Source organism: Chiroxiphia lanceolata, chromosome 2, assembly GCF_009829145.1.
Source record: "Chiroxiphia lanceolata isolate bChiLan1 chromosome 2, bChiLan1.pri, whole genome shotgun sequence".
NCBI lineage: Eukaryota > Metazoa > Chordata > Aves > Passeriformes > Pipridae > Chiroxiphia > Chiroxiphia lanceolata.
The window spans coordinates 38760939-38781421 of NC_045638.1; the positions used below are offsets into that span (position 1 = coordinate 38760939).

At 37.4% G+C, this 20483-nt stretch overlaps 1 protein-coding gene across 10 annotated transcripts; it reads right to left on the reverse strand.

Moving 5' to 3' along the window:
- Nucleotides 1–3679: 3679 nt before the first annotated feature.
- On the reverse strand, nucleotides 3680–20417 carry LOC116782820 (protein-lysine methyltransferase METTL21E-like). 10 transcript variants are annotated; one of them, XM_032679827.1, is made up of 6 exons: nucleotides 20217–20417; nucleotides 18472–18530; nucleotides 17967–18033; nucleotides 7997–8154; nucleotides 5537–5654; nucleotides 3680–4650 (listed from the first exon to the last, which is right to left on the reverse strand). In XM_032679827.1, exons 2-6 carry the CDS (start codon nucleotides 18514–18516, stop codon nucleotides 4235–4237), a joined length of 804 nt encoding a protein of 267 aa, XP_032535718.1. In that variant the 5' UTR covers nucleotides 18517–18530; nucleotides 20217–20417; the 3' UTR covers nucleotides 3680–4234. The 10 variants fall into 10 exon arrangements, with proteins under 10 accessions (XP_032535718.1, XP_032535717.1, XP_032535716.1 ...); XM_032679826.1 differs by having other exon boundaries at nucleotides 18472–18552; XM_032679825.1 differs by having other exon boundaries at nucleotides 18472–18556.
- Between the last annotated feature and the right edge of the window lie 66 nt (nucleotides 20418–20483).

The following is a 20483-nucleotide window of genomic DNA, read 5'->3' on the forward strand; positions in this document are numbered from 1 at the left end:
TGTATGTTTGGATGGCATAACTATGCAAAAGGAAAAATTGATATTTTACTCTTTCTTATTGCTGCGTGCTTATACTTTTAGGGTGTTTATAATTTATCTAGAGTGGTATGGAAGCATTTGTTTTTATTCAATATGAAAATTAATTTTTTTCTTAATGTGAACAAATTCAAAGCACAGGAAATGTTATTTTTACTGTGAAAGAACTTTGGTACTGGCCTTACCACTGACTGAGGTTAAATCACTTGATAGTTAGCTTAGTCTCCCCTTTGTTTTACACCTGAGTAAAAATATTTCCCTTATGTCACAGAGTTATTATAAGAATTAAAACATGTCAATTTCTTAATTACATCCATGGAGTAGTAATATTTTGATAGCATCTATATCTCTTTCTCATTGAACTGGTTACCAGTGCAGTAAGAGTGGCTAAGAGTAGGGAAAAGTCCTGCACCTTTCAGTTCTCCAGAATTCAAAGGCTGTTAGATGAATTGGAGTCTTCTAAATCCATTTAGGTTTCAGGACTTCGTCATCTGAAGAAATACTACATTTATCAAACACCCCAAGTTTCCTGTGCTGACATACTCAATGGTGATTGGCATTAAAGATCGATTAAGGAGGACATGTGTGGTATCCTTTTAATATTTTCTGCTCACCTAGTGCTTGTAGAATGGCTAATTTCATCATTCAACTGCCATTTGTGCCATGGGTAGTTATTTGGGTATTTTTGGTAATTCCATTTCTTAGGCTGGGGCTCCATTGCTGCTTCTAAACAAAAATGAGGTTTTGCACAATAGATCTGCACTGTCACTTGAATGCTTTTTTCTAATTTTTCAGCAGCTACGGCTTTTTCTTACAGTTTTTATAGGAGGCAAGAGGTCACATGGGTGGGTGTAATAATGCAAATGAAACCAAATCACTCAGAGTTGCAACACGGCAATTCAGCAAGACAGAGACAAAAGCACAATATTACCATATGGAAAACTGTACAATGTTGAAAGTGTTTGTTACTTTAATTCTGAGACAGAAACAACAACGAATTGTAGAATACCTTGATGAAGTTATTGCATAATAAGTAGCAAACTAAATCACTGTAATGATTTTATATATACTTTATGCAGAAAGAACTCTTCCTGAAAACATTAGGGTTAGGGTTAACACTTGAAAAACATTGTTTGGGGAAAATTTAGCAAATACCATCAAGTTACTTAATTATAGCGTTGCTCAATAAGTTATTCTTATATTGGAAAAGAGAAAATCAGAGGAGTGGATTTAACTTATACCATACATCCCAATTTATCTCTTCAATTAGTATGATTACCATAACACTCTATAAGAGACTGCAAAAGCCTACCAGCATAGGCAGATTCTCTGGCATTCCTCAAGGGTGAAGCTCTTTCACCCACAAATTTAACTGACCTTCTTTTCCTTCTGCCTTTCACAAACTACAGATACAAATGCCAGTTTATTAGCAACATAATGCACTGAATGACAATTTGATCCTTTATCTGAAACATTAAAACAAAGAATAGGTGGCTAGTAAAATTATTACTGACTTTAGGGGTCAGTAATACTTGACATTCATGTGAGACTTGTTCTCAAAGAGCAGAAATAAACTCCATAGGCAAATGTCATATACAACCTCACCCTCCACTGGTCATGGCTAATAACCTGCCCATCACACCAGAGGACAAAAGTTGGCTGTACAATAGAGCAGTCAGTCACTGAAGATTTCCCAGGAAGCTTCACACAGTGGTGCTAGGTAGACTTGTGAGAAAGAGAACTGATGTTACATTCCAGTAAATATTAACAAGTTGTTGAACCTAAAGTGCCCAATCCCAAATCCATTCCACGAACACATCTCTTGTTGACTTCAGCACGAACTTAGCAGGGGTCAGTCTGTGGCCCAAACAGGAGGGCTAGTTAGCTGTTTAAAAGTGATCACACTTAACCACTTTACTGTAGTTTCCTGTTTAGCCTTCATCACTTTGGAATTCACCAGATCATTTCACTGTTATTGATTATAGTCCCAATCCATTTATCCATGAAACATTTGTAGACAGAGATGCCCTTTTGGATACATGGATTACAGTGTCAATTGCAGTAGATTTGATGGTTGCAAACAAGTTATAAGGAAGCAGGGAAAGGAAATCAAGCAATGGTAGAGATCCATGTTTGTTTCTTTATTCACTTACACTGAACTACTTCTATTAAACAGTCTGGAAAAATATTTCAATTTTGCAGTCATGTTTTTCTACAGTTGTAATGATCTAAGGTCATGTGCATAATAACATCTGTAAGGAGGGGTAATACTTCCTGCCAGATGGCATAGAGTCTAATTTTCTAGTTATACTGATTGATCCAACAAAAGATGCTACCTGTATCTACAAACCTTGTCACAGGAAACTAACTGATGAGGATTAGAAGCTTTTTCTCCAATAACCTCCAAACCAAAATCTCACACGTGATCTCTCATCAGGAAAGCTAGAAAGTAGACTTGACTCCCTTTCTTCTCATTTGCTGTCCTGGGCTAAGACATACTACTGATTGCTTTAGTTTTATCCATGTCTCACCAAGGATGCCCCCACTACAGTCAGTAGCAAGAAAGGTGGTGCTATGGTTCTTAAAACTTTTTGAAGTCAGTCTCACTATTCTCTTTCTTTTTCTCCATCTGACCTTCTCCCTACAGCTACCTTTTCTCTGCAACCCTCCCTCCAAAAACAGATCCCTCCTGCCACATCCTCATTTGCTCTCCCCCAAAATTCTCTTCACTACCTCCTTTCACATAGGATACCCAGTTCCCACTGGAAAAGCTTGGCAGTTCAGTCTCTCCTCTCTGCAACACTTCATCTCTAACACCAAGCACCTTAGTCCCAAGAAAACCCAATGTTCAGCAGGAAGAAAAAGTACATCCCAGTTGTACCAGTTATTTACTATAATTCTGCCTTGTACTTGTGCCAGGCAGCAGAGTAAATAAGTAGCATGCATCTGCCCCAATCAGAGGTATATACACTAGTATGCTCTGGAAGTCAACAATAAAAAAATGCTCAAATCTGCAATACATAAAATATACTTTGAGGAAGTACAGATAGTGGCTAAAAAGTTAAACACTGAGAGTCCTCAGAGCCTTCATATTGCTAGGACAATTGCCTGCTACAGCAGAGGTGATAAAGCTCTCTTCTCTAGCCTGCAAGGGACTTGAAGGTCTCAAAATCAAGCAGAATCAGAAAATATGGTATGTGGAAAGAATAATTTTATTAATCTTCCCATAAGAAAACTATTGGATAGGCCACTGTAAACAGAAGCACACAATCCTGAGGACTAGGAGGAAAGTATTTTGTTTGTCCATATCACAAAATCAAACAAATGTCTAAGCCTGTCCATGTCTCAGGCACACCATGACAGGCTGGTTTAGTTTTCTACCTCCAACCACCAGCAGCTGGCAGTGCAAAGCTCCTCTCTTCATGGTCACTGTAATTTTTCCATTGTTGTTCCCTGGTGTCCAGATAACTGTCTATTTTTGGAGGAGCAGACATCCAAGAATCTAAGGTCTTTGCAAAGGGTAGCTGGTGATAGCTGTACTCTTCTTATGCAACTTACATATTGAGCACTTGTTCAAGCAACAAAACATTTAACTCCCTCTTGCCTCATGTGTGCAGCTGATGAAGAATCTCCGAATCTAAATAAAAAATGAAAGCATAATTATTAAATCAAAGGGTAACTAATATATTCTATCCCTGTATTATGACAATATAGGTAGTAAGGTTTTTTCCAGCTAATTTAACATCCTATTAAGGCTGTTCTAAGGAAGGATTAACATGATAGTGAGAATGGGAAAAGATCATATTTAACACCTCAACTTTTAAATGCAAAGATTCCTGACAGTCTTGAGTTTTAAATGATTGGTTGATCATATAAGACACCACTCAAAGCTGTAACTGAAATATTTTGGAAATATTCATTACATGACCCATAACAATAGTGGTAAGACCAGTGAAACTTATTAGAGTTGTAATCTTAGCACATAAAAGTCAAGAAAATGTCAAAAGTACATCTCTTCTGTGTATAAAACTATCAGCAAATTGAATTTAGCAATTTATTAGGGAGGCACTAGGAATCAGATGCTTTGTTTTAGCTACCTCTAAAACTGTGATTCACGTAGATGTTAGCAGCTACTAACATGGAAATTATTAAAAAGAGAACAAGCTACAGAACAGCTGAAACTGTCACTTTCAGACCATCAGTTTGGAAGACTGGTTTTCATGCTGTCTTTCCTCATTGCTTTATACAAGGCTATGTTCAAACTGGGGAAATTAGAAATCATCTCTAAGTCAAACAGGGTCTGAAATCTGTCCACAAATTTGTTCTCTTTCTCCAACCTAAATTTCATAGCCCACAGAATAACAGTATCATTCTTGCACAAGTGATCAAAAGTTAGGAGGAGTTCATCCAGGAAAGGATGGTGGTAAACTACATCAGCAGCCATAATGTAGTCAAAATGACAGGAAGACCTAGGAAAGTTCTTTTCCAGATCAATTCCCCAAGACAATTCCTTAACACAAGGTTGGTGCTTGCTTTTCAGCTTTGTATTACGGAGAACATTGTGCTGAAGGTTTCCCAGTAATTCTGGCAAATCTGTGGCAGTCACAAGGGCACCTGTGACATGGAGAAAACAAATGTAACATTTTAATATACTTCAAGACTTGAGTAAAAGTCCATTCACAAAAGCCACTGCACAAGGAACTCGTTTTATCAAATAGCTCTCACTGAGGCTAACAGAACAATGTAAATGTTCCCAATAACTCTTAGACATTGTGCTTGAAATAAATACTTGGTTTGTGATAGTTCTATTCTACAGATTGCAATCTGAATGCAGCTGGTGGGGAGAAATTAGATACTTACTGCGTCTTGATATCACATTGGTTAAATGTACAGTGACCAGCAAAGGACAGAGGAATACCAGTTACTGACTCCAAGTAGTCAGCATGAGATTTAAGCATTGCCTCAGATTTCTTCCTTTTCACAGAGAAAGAAGCTTTCTCAGACTACAGAAAGCTAAAGTTCTGTTAAAATGCAGATGCCACGGACTTGGAATACTCTTGAGGTAGAATAGGCTACCATGAGAGAAAACACAACAGCGTCTGTAGCAGAAAAATCAATTTGCTGAAGGAAAATACTGAAACACAAATGGATAGAAAGTGACCTGGCATCCAAGAGCTTCTTTGGTAAATGGAAGGGGGTGCATTGGTCATATTTACATCTGGCTCCAACTGACATCCTGGGAAACCACTAATTTCTTATTTTGGTCCTCTGTTTAACACAGTTAATGACAATATATTTATTCCTTTCTTGCATCAATACACTCACAGAAAAAAAAAAGTAACAAAGCATGTTTCCAAACGTGCTTTTTAGAATTTACTGTTTCTCAGTCTGGGAAGCTCTCAAACAACAGTCTTTTAGAAGAACTAAGCCACTTCCTTTGCCCTCCACTATTCATCTGAGAGCTATTTTTAAGACCATAACAGCAATGGCACATACTCACCCAGTAAGCTGGCTACTATGGAGACCAACCCAGTTCCAGCTCCAATTTCAATCACATTTTTGTCAACCAAATTGTATTGTTTAGAATTAGTTTCCAAAAAATAACACAGAACAAGAGCCTGTAGTGGAGGAAATCCGTGAACATACTGAATAAATTAATGAAATAAACCCCTTCACTAAATATGCATTGTCATTCAAAAGCATGCAAAAAACCTGTTGTCTGTTCAAATGAGCAATATCCATTTAAGCACCATCCCTAAAGGATCACAGCTCACTATGATCTTTGAGCTCTATAGGTCACAAAATAAATACCACAACATGCCTCCATGTAGGTTTGTAAATTATTACAGCCAGAAGGAACAACTGCAATTAGATAATGTCATTATGCATAATGTAAAATTACAGTCAGCAATTCCTGCTTATAACTGGAACTTCTGATTGATTTAAAAGGTGTCCTTCGCAAAGACATCTTGACATAAGGACTGCTTGTGAGAGAAAATCCACGACAACCCTTGTTAAGTTTTCCAATGGTAAATTATTTCTACAAATAATTAATTATCATAATGATTCAAAAGGGATGAATAGATTTACCCTCTTTTCTTCCAGTTCAGTTTGTTTTCAGTTTCTATGTGCTTACCTCATTAAGCTTAGCAAACTTTCATAGCAAATATAGCCACAAAGAGCCCTCTACAACAGACTCCTTACACAAGTATTTATAAACTGTGATTAAGAAGCCCCTTCAGCCTACCTGCTCTGTCTCACACTAATCAATGAATTTTAGTTCACTGTTGAAATAGAAATTGCTAACTTTATTTCTCTGACAAAGATAGTTTCGAGCTTGTCTCCCATATTTTTCCCCAGATGATGACAATTATATAGTCTCCACTGACAAATATATATGATGGTTGCCACATCCTCTTGCCATTCGGAAAGGTAATTATTAGTGGCTTGGTCTGGCACAATGAAATTACACTCTTAGTTTTGCTTTTAACTAATTAAGAAGTAGAAGGAAAGGAACAGGAGTGTTGACCCAGTGATAACATTCTAGACATTTGAATGAAGTTTTTTTTTCTACCTCTTAATTCAGACCATGAAAGAGTAGGTAATGGGAACTTTGGTAAAGAAATAAGTCTGTGAGAACTAGGACTAATTAAAGTCAGGTTCCTATAGATTGGGTCTGATATTTGACTAATATTTGGCACATTATATTAGGATTTCCTGTTATTCCATAAATTCCTATAATTCCTTCCCTCAGAGTTCACCCTATTCTGCTGTAGAAACCAGCTAGCAAAATCAAAGTTCCTGAGAGTTCTGCCTTTCCATGAAACATACAGAAACTTCATTTTCATTAAAGTGTCTCCCCTCTTGACAAATCTGGCTGACATTTTTCAGAAGAGTTCAAGTAAAGTTAGATCAAGAGGAAGGGAGAACATCAAGAAACATAGATTGAAAGGTTGTCTTCCTTACACAGCAAAACGGGCTAAGCCCTTCCAGGAAAAAAAAAAAAAAAGTTGCTTTTCAATGAAGCCCATGATTCTGTGAGAATAATCAGCAGTCAGTCAAACTTTCCATGAGGACATGCACAGACATCACTAAAACATATAGTATAGATTATTTGTCCAGATCTCCTAAAACAAGGAATATCACAGCTGAACTATGGTCATACTTCTTAAAAATAGTATGAACCTGGGACACTGATACAGCTGGGACAGAAATGGAGCCTCCTGAGTCTCTCCTACAGGGACTGTTCCCTGAAAGCCACAAGTGTCAATGGTTTATCGTGGCACCTCTTGGTGGATTCTTTCAGTCTTAATTATTTCCAAATAGTCAGCTACATTGTACAGATTCAAAACCTTGAAGAAGGCTTCTTGTATGGTGGATGTGCTCATGGTTCTTACATCAAGAGCCAAGGGCAATGGTTCTCTCCCACTAGATTTCTGGCTGCTTAAGAAACTGAAAGCTCCTTTTCCCTTATCTACATATTTATAAGGTAAATTTGTTTCTTACATGAGTAGCCTGAGTAGCTTCTGTGAGTGCTAATATCTTGTGAGCTTGTAACATAGTGGTTTCCACAACCTGGATCTGCCTGATACACAGTCATCTGTATTTACAAAATGTACAGAAATGCAATAATCATAAACCTGCCATATTTCCTTCAAAATATGCGTCTAATCGCCTAACAGAATCAAAAGTTACTGGTAAATGAGGAGGGGACACAGGATCATACACCTTGTATGACTGGGGCACAAAGAAGAAATATCATCTAAGCTTTCAGAACCACAAATTCAAACAAAACCAGGCTAAATTCAGGTTTGGGATTTCCAGAACAGAGACAGAGAAGCACAGAATTATTTCCTTGGGTTTACAACATATAATAAAACATATTTGTCCTACAAAACAAATTAAAAAGTGCTAGAAGACTCCAAAAATAAAAAATAACAATACTGCAAAAATATTGTACCGATGGCCAGACGACTGCCCCATAACAATCAGTGGCTTCTGTAATTCTTATCTCATGGCCAGCAAAGTGAAAGCCTTCCCAGGTCTCATGAGTTATAAGAGTAGGAAAAAACCGCCTCCTCATGATTTCTGCAACTATCTGTTCATCCTCTTTTTCCCCTGGAAGAAAAAGTATAAAAAGTCAAACAGGCTGAGTGGACTGATAATGAAACTACTAATTCATGTTGAAAAGTTTATTTGGAAGCAAGAACATGAATTACATCTGTAAATAAAAATACATTTCACCATTAGCAGTTTGCATGATATATGACAATTCTCCTGAATTCTAATTGAAGTTTTAAGTTTTATGACTAAATAATTTCTTTCCTATTTTGCTGAAGCAGCTAAGTTCATAAAAAGTAAAGAAGGAGAATGTCACTATACATTGCTTTTCCTTTCAGCAATCCAAAGGAAATTTTTAAACTTCTTTTTCCCTTCAAGAACAGCTGCCCTAGTATGGGTACTCATGGTCTTATGCGCCCAGATTTTTCATTATTTTCCATATCCTTTTGCTATTCACTTTCCCCACATTATGGTTCTTTTTGACAGTAAACAAAAGGAGCCAGAGTATCATTTATAAGTCTGTCACAAAAGTTGTGAAATAGATCCTAGCAACACAAATTATAACAGATGAGAGTGAAAGCACTAGTGTTATCAGGAAAGCTTATCCACCTACCCCAGCAGAGCCCTGTCAGAGGTATTTTTTCCAGTTGGCTTGATATCCCGAATGCCATTCCTGTTGCTAAGCAAAGGATATTTATGATAGCTAACATAATCCTGGATAACTCTTCTAACAGGAGAGGATTCATTCTTTTTTAGCTGCATACCAAGCTAGCTTCAGTTTTGCTGTCATCACACAAAGCAGTACCACAACGTTAGGAAAAGAAATATGCAAGTGAAGTTGTCTACAGCATTTTCTTAGCAAAGTCTAGATTCATTCCAAATTTTCACAAGAATTTTGCTTTCAGTGCCAACTATGATCTGTTGGCAAATCAGCTAAAGCAAAACATGTTTACAAGCTACACCTTCTAGAAAGCATGCTAGAGATTTAGATAACTGGATTACCGCCTTGTCCAAAGCAGAGTTTCTGTATCAAACCTGCAGCCCCCAACAAAATCACAGATATCAATATCAGGATCTGCATGGAAATTGCAGGCCCAAATGTTGTTAAAAATGAAAATATTTATGCTTTCATCAGCATAAAACACATTGGTCTACCGAAGATTCTTCATATTTTCTTCTCCTTCAAATCATTGCAGTCACAGGACATGACAGCCACAAGTGCCATCACTTGTTTTGCCATATGCCTCAGTAATTTTATTGTTAACATATTGACAAAGTCTCTCTCTCTTCCTTGTGATACAAGGCCCAAGGAACAAAAGCAGCAGTGAACTAAGAAAAAGATGATACCAAACAAAACTACATCAGGAAGATGTTCAGGCTCATTAGCCAGTGCTTTAAGCTTGTAACTCAACTTTAAGTATCAGAGGAGACTAGAGAACAGCAACAAATGAAGAAGAAAAAGCAACAATATTCAATCTTAGTATGTTGACCCTAAGACACAAAAATCCAACAAAACCCAACTAACCAACCCCAGTACTCCAAGAATTTATTGTGAGGGGAGAACCCTAATCATGGGATACAGCAAAATTAAAAATAATGCAGTGCATATACTACCGGAAAAAATACAAACAGTTTTTTATAAATTTTATAAAGATAACTAAAATAAAATGCTCAACACTGAAACTTTGGTATTCTAAGATGTTAGGAAACAAGTAGTATGTGTCAGCCCATTATATCTTCTTCAAGCCTCTAGTGTTAAGCTGAGAGAAAACACATGAGTCATTGTGCCTGTAATCAGGGAGCTCTTGGCAAACATGAATTAAATGTCAGAGAAATGCTGCTTCAGGGCAAAATTAATCTTTTTTTTTAATTAAAGAAATAATATAAAGCTGTCTTATTACTCATATCATAAGTGTATTTAATATATCGTCCTGTTTCCAAGCATACCAGATACAGACTGCTTTTAATCTTATCCTATTGCTTAGAGCAGTCTGATCTTGTTCTGTGATCATTACTAGCTGGGAAGTAAAAGCTATTCTTTCTATTACTTCTCAATTACAGCCATTTTTCTTGATTCTTCCTCCCCTGACATCAGTTTCGGATCCAATTTTGTTGAGAAGCTGGTAACTTATTAAGTCTTAACTTACAAAGCTTCTGCCAGAAGATCTATAAAACTTTAGCAGTATTACAGCTGCCCCTCTAGCGCTTAATAAACATTTCCCATCTATTCCCTACATGATCAGCAAACTTTCTATTTCAGCTTTGTGTAGCACCTACACTAACAGAGTTTGTAGGCCACTGCTTCCTTCCTGAGCTAAATCATCGGCACTCCTAAAAGAAGAATGCCCAATCTGCTGATTAATGACAACATTTAAATTTTTGCCCATCTTATCCCTTTGGTAATCCTCCAGGTGAGTTTCCTGGAGAAGCTTACACAATTTTTTTTTTTTTTTTTTTATTTCCCCTGAAGAAGATATTAGCATAGTGAAGAATCAAGAAGAGTATCTGTTTCATCAGAGTTACCATATGGTAGACAGGCTTTAAAACCTGAGAAACTTTATCAGGACTGAGATTCTAATGATCCTGATGAAGAGTGCTAACAAAATAAGGAGTGCAGACTTTTAGTCAGATTCACTTTCCTTCATACAAGTTTACACACTGCAAAAGACACTCCTCTGTTTGCTGCTTTATATCTTTCAAACTAACTTCTTGTGGGATTATGCAAAGGGAAAGAAGTTAATTTCTCTGTAACTGCCTTCAGAGCAGTCAGAACAGAAAAATAAAGAACTAGTGGAAAATCTGTCAAGTGACACAAAAATTACTATAAGAGTAAGTAAAATCCAAGAGAGATGAAGTCTTCTAATACCTGAAAACACTAAGAAAATTCTGCTGGTACTTTGATCAAGCTAGTTTCTTGATAACAGATGTAAAAAGCCAAAAGGAAGTTATGCTCCTGAAGTGTTTATCTCTATGTTCATATTCTCTTGTTAAAAAAAACCATCCTGAAATTATGACTCAATGAACGATTCTAACGACGTTTTAAGACAAAAAGAAATGACTCATCAGTAGAACAGGATCAGACAAGAGAGGAGGTGGCTTGAATGACTTGGCTGTCAATTCTTGTAAGTATGGAAGTGCATAATGAGCATTTCCAGCAATACTACTAGAGCACCCATACTGAACTGTCAGAACTTAAAGGTCTGCTAGGACTGGATCCTCCCTTCTTCATCTGCCTGTGCTTGACCAGGTAGGTTTGCCCTCACTCCTCTTCTGTGATGTGGAGAGGCATGAAAGTGGTATGTATATATACATAGAATGATTTTCTTTAGCCTATTTATCTATTTGCATGAGCATGTATACACAGAAACCACTGGAGTTTCAAGTCTAAAACCTTATTTATAGTAAGATGAGGCAATCTGATCCTGTTCAGGTAACACAGAAATTGAGATAGTTTTTCTTCGTGAAACAGATAGCACTCCTTTGGTCTTGAACTTGTGTTCACAAAGAAGTTCCCATCTATAGCTGCTGAAATTCTTTAAGAAATAGAATTTTAATGTCTTTAAGTTGCTTAAGACTTTATGCCTAATAGGCTAATTTCTTAAGTGTTCTTTGAAATACTTCAGATAAAGTATTGTTTATTATAGAAGTCTAACCTTGGAGTCAAAAATCTTTGGAGTGTGTGGTTTGAACTCCCTGCATTTTACGTCAATATCAGGGCTGAGGGAAAAAAACTCAGGTACTGCTGACACATCTGATACACACTGTATCAACCACATCAAAAGAACGAAAGCATCATTCTCAAAGGCAAAGCAATCACCATTATTACATTATTCTCCACAGAATGAAAAGCAAGCAGAGATAGGCACCATAAAACAGCACTTAAAATGCAGGGAAAACAGCATAGACAAGAGGGGTAAATCAAAATTCTATTTAAAAAAAAAAGTTACCATTGTCTAGATACCTGAATTAAAATGTGGCTAAAAAAGTAAAATGACCCTTACACATGAAAGCTATTAAGAAGATACTAGCAGTTAACATCCATTTTCAGACTCACTCACAAATAGCACACAGAGTAACAAAACATATTCCAAATACTTTGCTAGTGGATTAGAACAGCATTAATTCAGAAACCATAGTTTCAACCACTGATTCATCAAAACAGCCTACAGAAAAAAAATACGTTAGCCTCTTTCAAGTGCTGCTCTGACCCTACTTAATCTCTTGAGGTCAAATGGTGTCACAGCCCAAGGTCATAAGGAAATAAGATCCAGTCATTTTCTGCTTCTCTCCTTCTTTGATGGATCTTCTCCAGCTGGCAAAAGGAATGAAATTCAAGACTTAAGCATGAACTTGACCTGACAAAGTTCAGGCCTACAACAACATACTCTCCCTTCTTCAGAAGCAGTATAATCTCACCTATGGAGTTTAGATTTAAAATGTACCCTATATATTTGTACTTACAAATATTTTAATACCATGTATCAACAGCTGTGAAGACATACGTGGAAAAGTCCTCCGTGACTTCTCAGCAATTATGTCAGGGTCTGATGAACACAAGAGGACTACCTGTGCTGATATTACTGATTGAATAATGCAAAAAAGTTCCAAGAATTTGTAATAGCCAGGACTCTTTAGATCCCCTTGCTCTGGACACATGGGACTGGAGTCATACAAACTAAGTATTTAAGATGTATTTTATATATATCATATGGACATGATATATATAATACACATAGCATATATATATATATAATATACATATATGTGTATAAAATAGCTATCTATATATCCCAAATTCAAGGGGATACCTGCAGAAAGATTGGTGAGGGAACAGATCTGCCACCAGTTCTGTAACTGTAAGAGATGACCGGAGAAGAGTTACATTACTCCACTGATAGAAATCATCAGAAGGTATTCCTGTGAATCCATATGAGTATTTCCAATGGTTCAGACCAAGTTTACCCCCAAAAAAACCAGAAAGGTCCTAATACTAAGGGACTCTGGCATCTCAGAATTTTTACTGAGCTACTGATATCTCTGGATCAGAGCCCTGCTCCTGCAAGCATTACAGATGGCTCCATGGAAACATACAAAATCCTGAATCACAAAACAGTCCCTAAATTCCAGGTGGTATCCTTTTAGTATCTTTATGTCATTCCACTTATTTCTATTTCATTCTATTCCAGCTTGAGGACCTTTAAAGGAAGGGGTTAGGAGGGAAATCTAATCACGCTCTTGATTTCACAGAAGTCAGATGTAACCTATACCTTTCTAAGAATATAAAGCAAAGTACCACTGAAATACTTGTCTAAATGACAGTTAATTTTTCCTTATTTCATCCCTACCTACAAAAAGGGAGATCATCATGTAAGTGTTAGCAGTACATTCATTACAAGTTCAACCTGTTGAAGCAATGGCAATGAAGAGGTGTATTATATTGATTAATCTGAGATACTATGTCAGGGTAATATAATACTTGAAATGTTACACTTTGAAATGCAGAAATACACAACTGCCACCACAGGCAGCCTCTTCTCAGTCAAAAGACAAAATGCACTTAGCTCAGAGCATGAGGACACAAGAACTGAAGAGGGGTACGCTCACAGTATCCAGTCTATGTATTCACCCAGGCTTGAGAGGCACTTGTAAATTTGGAATTTACACCACTGATATCCTAGTCCTATCCAAGTCATAGGTCATTTAAAATCAATTAAAAGGCTGAAAGTAGAAGTGGCATAGTGTCTATCTCAGGGACACACAATGAATTCTAATATGTGAAGTACTTCCCCTGTTACTTCATCATGTTTGTCTGTCATGGAAAACACCTCAGGTCAAAGCTCTGCAGCTATTTAATCTCTAAAAATAACTAAATTATTTGACTTTGACAACAAAAGACTGTAACTTTAAATTAGATGGTTTAATGTATATTAGAAAAGGCAACCAACTTCCTAATGGATAGGAAGAGACTCAAGAAAATGCCATCAGTTTTCACCTACCAATAATTCTAGGTTTCTAAAATATATGTTTGAATAAAGGACCTGAAATAAACTAAAAACACCAATCCATGCAACCCTACTACCTTTTCCATGTGGCAGTAGAAAAATATTGTATGGCCAGTCTTCGCGAACGAAGATTTGGGAAGGGTCTTTGCCCTTCGAGCCTGCACAGTGGATTTTTTAGGTGAGACACAGTGTGCGCTGAGCTGAGCCCACCCTTTAATCCTAAGGTTCATCTGCTGGGGCCGAGCAAGCTTGGACGGTGGCAGTGAGGTCCTCAGGACGTAGGTTTGTTTAGAGTGACCTTCTCTTAGATGGATGGCCTTACAGGGCTAACGAGCTCCATCTACCCGGGGGACTCCTCTGACCGGGACCCGAACCCGGGCCGCGGCGGTGAAAGCGCCGCATCCTAACCACTAGACCACCAGAGGGGAGTAGAAAAATATTATTTATTGTCAAAATGCAGCTAGTGCAAAGATTAGATAAGTGAAAATAGGAAAGACAGGCACATGGCTGAGAGGGTAGAATAAGTTGCAGAGTTCTCTGCAGAGTTAATGTATACTTTGATTATTTGTTGAGTGTTACTCTATCCATACCCAAGAAGTTTCCACTTGAGCTTAGCAATGTCTTCAATGAAAGTGGGTCTACTTCTTGTGGGGAGCGAAAAGGAACACAGAAGTGTTAAATTAATGAATTTTTACTGATGTTTACTAGAGTACTTGAATGCTGCCACTTTCAAACAAAAGAGTTCAGAGATAACTTACTGCAAGACATTCAAGAGATAAATAAAGAGAAGAGTTATTTCTAGACTACTCTGTTTTGCTGTGAAGGTGCCATTTATTTCTAGTCACTCCTTAATTGAGTTACGCTGAAGTCTTATTCTAAACTACCTCTTTTAGACTTTTTTTGGTTTAGAGACAGCTTGTTGCCTAAGAGGAGTAGAACTTTAATTCTGCTATTTCTCAATCTTGCAATGAAGAAAAAAATGTAGGTAACTTAATGGTGTGACTTCCATGAGTTGGGGGGAGTGTGTGTAGGCATTAATGCTTTTAGGACGAGCATTAATGCTTTTAGAACGAGCATTAATGCTTTTAGGGTGAGTGTTAATGTAAGAGGTTATATGTTTGTTTGTGGGTTTGGTGTTTGTTTGGTTGGTTTTTAATCTTAAGACAGAAGCATAATTCAAAGCAAAGAGACAAGAATAAAACTGAAAAAAAAAAGGAAGGTGAAAGAAGGGAAGTCAGGTGGTGTGGGAAGATATTGCAAAAGTATTATTTCTATATAGTATAAATAAGCTCTTTATTTAACCAGCACTATAAACTGCAAAGTCCACTATATAAAGAATGGTTCAGAGATTGAGGAACTCAAAATGGAGGAACTGAGTGCTGGATCTTCCTCAGAAGAATTCAAATTCAGAACTCACTCACACAAGGGGTGTGGTCCAGCCATCCTACAGAACCAGGTGCTTCCCCTCCTCTCCATCACCACCAGAGGCGGGCCATCAGAAAACCAGGATTGCAAGAATCGTGCTAGAAGGACAATAAGCAAGGAAAAGCCCAACTACAAATTGGGCACTCAGTTGTGAAAAGGCAGACTTGGACTCCACGCTCAGGTCCCAGGATATTTTTCACAGTTTACAGCTAAGTCTGTGAAGTCAGTGGGAAAGTGTCAGCAGGGAAGGGAATGAGAAAGAGAAGTAGTATCTTTAGAAGTAACCCAGGAAACAGGAATGAGATGCTACCTCACTCCTCTTCCCAGCTGAATATCTTAATTTCTAAATTACAGGGTTAGGCTGATTCTCACTTTGCTCCATTCCAAGTATGTCCTGTTTAAGGTACCTTTCTGGACTTCATAAAGGTACTTGACATGATGGAAGGAATTGCCATCAATTAGGACATCTGTCAAGCAGGGTGAGTAGAAGGAGTGCGTCCCTTCTAAAGTGTCAGGAGTTATTAGAAGGCTACTAGGTCAGCATTTTCTCAGATATTTATGGATTAAAAACGAAGCCCTGGCCAAGTGAACTGCAATGATGGACTATCAAGGACAAGTATGCCTTGCAAACTTGTCCTCCTCCTTCTGACTCAGACGTAAAGCTATTCTGTGTTGAATTTACACGATGCAACCGGGGTAAAGTAATCTAGTATCCCAAGAAATTAGGATGGGAGTGGTAGAATCTGATCTTAGAAACATTTAGCGAAGGAAACTTAAAGCTAATGATCGGGACAAATTATGTGAGGAAAGAAAGGAGACATCTAATAATGCAGATGTGGAGAACTGATTGGATAAAGACACATGAGGAAGGATCAGACTGGGTGAGAACCTACCTGTAAGTTGAGAACCAGTAGTAATGGGAATCGTGAACAAAAATAAGGAGTTTTAAACTGAAGAACTTATGATGAGTTAATTAAGAAGCAAAGGGGAAGGCACCAAAGATAAAGAGCTCAGACTGTGAGAGTGGTGCAACACTGGAACAGGTTGCCCAGAGAAGCTGTGGATGCCCCATCCATGGAAGTGTTCAAGGTCAGGATGGATGGGGCTTTGAGCAATCTGGTCTAGTGGAAGGTGTCTCTACCCATGGTAGAGAAGTTGGAACTGCATGGTCTTTAAGGTCTCTTCCAACCCAAAACATTTTGTGATTCTATGATCCCATGACTGGAACTTGCAGAGAAACTGAACTAGAATAAGAACCCTGAAAAACAGATATTGAGACTGTGTAGGTGAAATAAGGAAATAGGGATGGTGAAGGCAGTAGAGAAAAAGGATAAGAACAGGGAAGGCACAGGCTCAGAGTGATTGAGCAGGTAAATCTCCATGCAGCAGGTTCAGCACCCTTTACTTCCAGAACCTGGCATGGAATTAAAGATGCCAAAGTATGGTGTCAGATGAAACTTTGAAGATATTCCATTTTCCATTCATGTCTCCTCATTCTCTTAAACTAGTGTTTCTAGACATGGAAGAGAACCACCTGTTATTGCTATCGACACAGTTCCTCTGTTAGCTAAGTGGAATGTATTTCTGCATTTGATCTAAATATTCTACTGACTAATTTGCTTACATTGACCTAATGTCCTAGAATTCAATTTATTTTCATAATTCAAAATCTAAAGAAATTATATGCAGCCTCACTCCTCCCTGCCCTGAATCCTGCATGAAGAGAATATCTGTATTGGACACTCAAGCTTTCAAAAGCATAGAAATGACTGTGGAACTTCATTTCAGCCCTCGTGTACTATGGAATACACAAATGACAGTCATCAATATTTCAGTCTTTAGTAGATCCATCTTTAACATTTATTCTTCTAGATAATTCTTCTCCTAATAATCATGCTTCATTGCACAGGATCACCTTGAGCTCTTTGTTCAAACCAGAATTAGACAAAAGGAAAGAGAATTGCATTAAAGAAAATCTCCAAATTAAGACACTTGAACAGTGCTTTGTAGAACAGCAACCTATACCAATTGCTATCAGACATCCTCTTGTGCAACATCAGCTTTCCAGAGAAGGTCATCAGTTTGGGGTACTCCAAAAAAAGTATTTGAAAGTGAAACAACAAACATTAGTTTTAATGAGCAAATAATTAATTTTAAGTATTGCAGTCATGCCCAAAGCTCCATGTTGCCTCACTGAACAGGCAGCAAAGCAAAACTGCATGCTGATCTCTCTTGAGAAAGCAGAAACCCAAAAGCTTGGCTGTACATGGACCACAACTCAGCTGAGATTTTAAACAAAAATATTATGAAAAATAAAATAATTTTAAACCCCTCTTCCTTTCACACGTTATGTAGAACATAACTAGACCCCACCGCAAAACACATGCATTTGCCCTAAAACCTTGTCTACTCCTGGTGACTGCTAAAAAGGGGACTACTTACAATACTTTAGGATCTTGAAAGATGTGCAGCCATGAAAGTGCTGAAGAGGAAAACCTGTCAATAGCCCCTGAGTGATTTCAAAGATTAGGTCTGAGACTGTCTAGACAGAAACCAAGCTTGTAATAACCAATTCTCCCTAACTGACAGCCTGTAAACAAACCTCTCTGAATAGCTTGATCATAGTCACAGCTTTATTTCCTGGAACCAGTCACAGGCAAATAGCTGGAGGACAGATGCCAGGCACTGGTAGGAAACTGCCAGGACAAGAGTACGCAGGTGTAACATACTTAAGATACCCACTGCATAGCTAGAATACAACAGCACTGTCTGTTGTATTTTCTGCACAAGTGGCATAAACACAGTTCTTCAGAAAAAATGAATGAGAAAATAGCTCACTGTCAGCCAGACACTTTTTTTCCTTATACTTAACAATATTCTTAAGTGCAACAAGGAAAAATAATGAAATAAGAAACATTTTACCTTCTTGTCTTTCCAGTTCTCTTACCAGTTCATTTTGTAGATAATTATGTTGTGATGATGTCAAATCCATACTAAGTCACAAACCCTGGGACAGAGAAACACAAGCCTGTCTGAATAATGTAAGAAATAAGTACCTTATTTCTTTTTCCCCACAAACACTTAGTTAAAAAAGAAATTTTTTTTTACATGTACTATGCTATAATTTACTTATATAGATGATAAAAACATGTAGACACATAAGTATCAATATTCAAGGCATAAAAGAACCAGAAGCAAACTAGTTTAACTCTTATACTCTCAAAGAGGCAAAAGAGCAGATTTTTTAAAAAATGAGAAAGATAAAGAGCTTTGATAAATGTTTAAAACTATTATATGAAATCTTAAAATTAGAACAAACTAAAATCAGGGTTTGTAGGCTTATAAAGGATTGAAAGGAAAGGTAGCAACAAGTGTCTGAAAGACATGAAAAACTGCACCTTAAGAATCTAATCTTGTTTGAATAAATTGGCTTTGAAGGGAAGGAAAGAGGGAAACAACCTATTACTAAGAGTTGCATATGAGAACAAGTAACAAGCAGGACCTACAAATAACATGCTAAACAAAAAGCATATGTGCCTATATAAACAGTCACAGAACACACAGACTCCAGAGAAAAAATAATAGGAAAAGTATGACAGAGGACAATACAATTTTTGCTGTCTGTAGAAAAGTAGACAGAAGCAATCATCTCCAATTCTTGATATTTTACAATTAGAAAGAACACTGAGTTCATAGGAAGAAAAAAAAAATCAGTGCTTTAATAATTTTTGAAGTTTTAATTTAATTTTTAAATTTCCACTGTTATGTGCAGATTTAACTGATTTTTGCTGGAATGGTTACAGGCAGTATACAGTTAATAACCTACACATGTTTAAAGACCCGATAGGAATGCAATTAAATAGGGCAATAGATGAAGGAATATCTCTATACAGTGAAAAGAAAAAAAAAGGACAATCAAAGTAAAAAAATATGCTGAATACCAAGAAATCTTCCTCACAGTGCAAAGTCCTTGGCACGTTTTTGTTTCAAAACTTCAAGTGAAAAAGGACAGTATGGAATAGCCCTTTCCTTTTAGAGAGGATGCACCATGCCCTTTTGACTTCACCCTACCAAAGACACATGTTTAATGTTTAACTTTACTACTACAATACCAGCAGCCATTAACCTGTTTAAAGGTGAAAAATAACTTTAGAGGTTTCTACATGTTACCGTAACACCTAGAAGAAAATTATTGACATTATTTTTGTGTCTATGTATGAACTTAGCTATAGCAACATCTTTAGATGAGGAACAGAAAAGAGATTCAATGGGATTTGAAGTCTTTGTATGCATCTGCAGAATAACAAGTAGCATAAGAAACTACTGGGACATTAAGCAGAAAATGCTACACACATCCATCAGCTTGTCATCCACCTCAGAAGAATAAAAAAGACAAATTTTCTTCACATTAGAAGACAAAATAAATGGTTAATAATCAGTCCTTTTGCATTCTAAAGGATAAGCAACATTGCACTGTAAAATCATCCTACAAGGGAAAGCCTTTTTATTTTGTGATCCTCTACACTTTTTATGTCATTCTAAAAATATCCTTTGAAGTACACTGAACAACATAGCAACAGTGCAGAACAGCTCAGTTTTGCTGTTTAAAGCAAAGGATACAAAATAATTTAGAGTATAAGACACAGACAAGTGACATACCACTGGCATCCACCGCATTTCAGTCAATGTTACCTGAATCTCTTGCAGCTTTCCGAAGATGGTGCTCAAACAGCAATGTCCTTATCTGCCTGGCCTCTTCCCTCCAGGGCAGCCACAGGCAGGAGCGTGTCCTGAAGCCTGTGTCACACATTGCCAACATCCCCACAGTGGGAGCAATAATAAATCCTGACAGCTGCAGGATGAGTACAAAGAGGGCACCGCACACCATGTCCCTTACATAAGGGAGTGGATTTCATAACAGCACCAGCCACCCACTCAAGGGAGCTCCAACCAACAAAG

Excerpts from the sequence above, each read along its gene's own strand:
- LOC116782820 (XM_032679827.1), bottom strand. The coding sequence starts at position 18,516 with ATGGATTTGACATCATCACAACATAATTATCTACAAAATGAACTG. Across the intron at positions 18,034-18,471 it reads ATTATCTACAAAATGAACTG|GGGCTATTGACAGGTTTTCC; the intron begins GTAAGAGAACTG and ends GAAATCACTCAG. Across the intron at positions 8,155-17,966 it reads TTTCAAGATCCTAAAGTATT|GGGAAAAAGAGGATGAACAG; the intron begins GTAAGTAGTCCC and ends TTTTTCTTCCAG.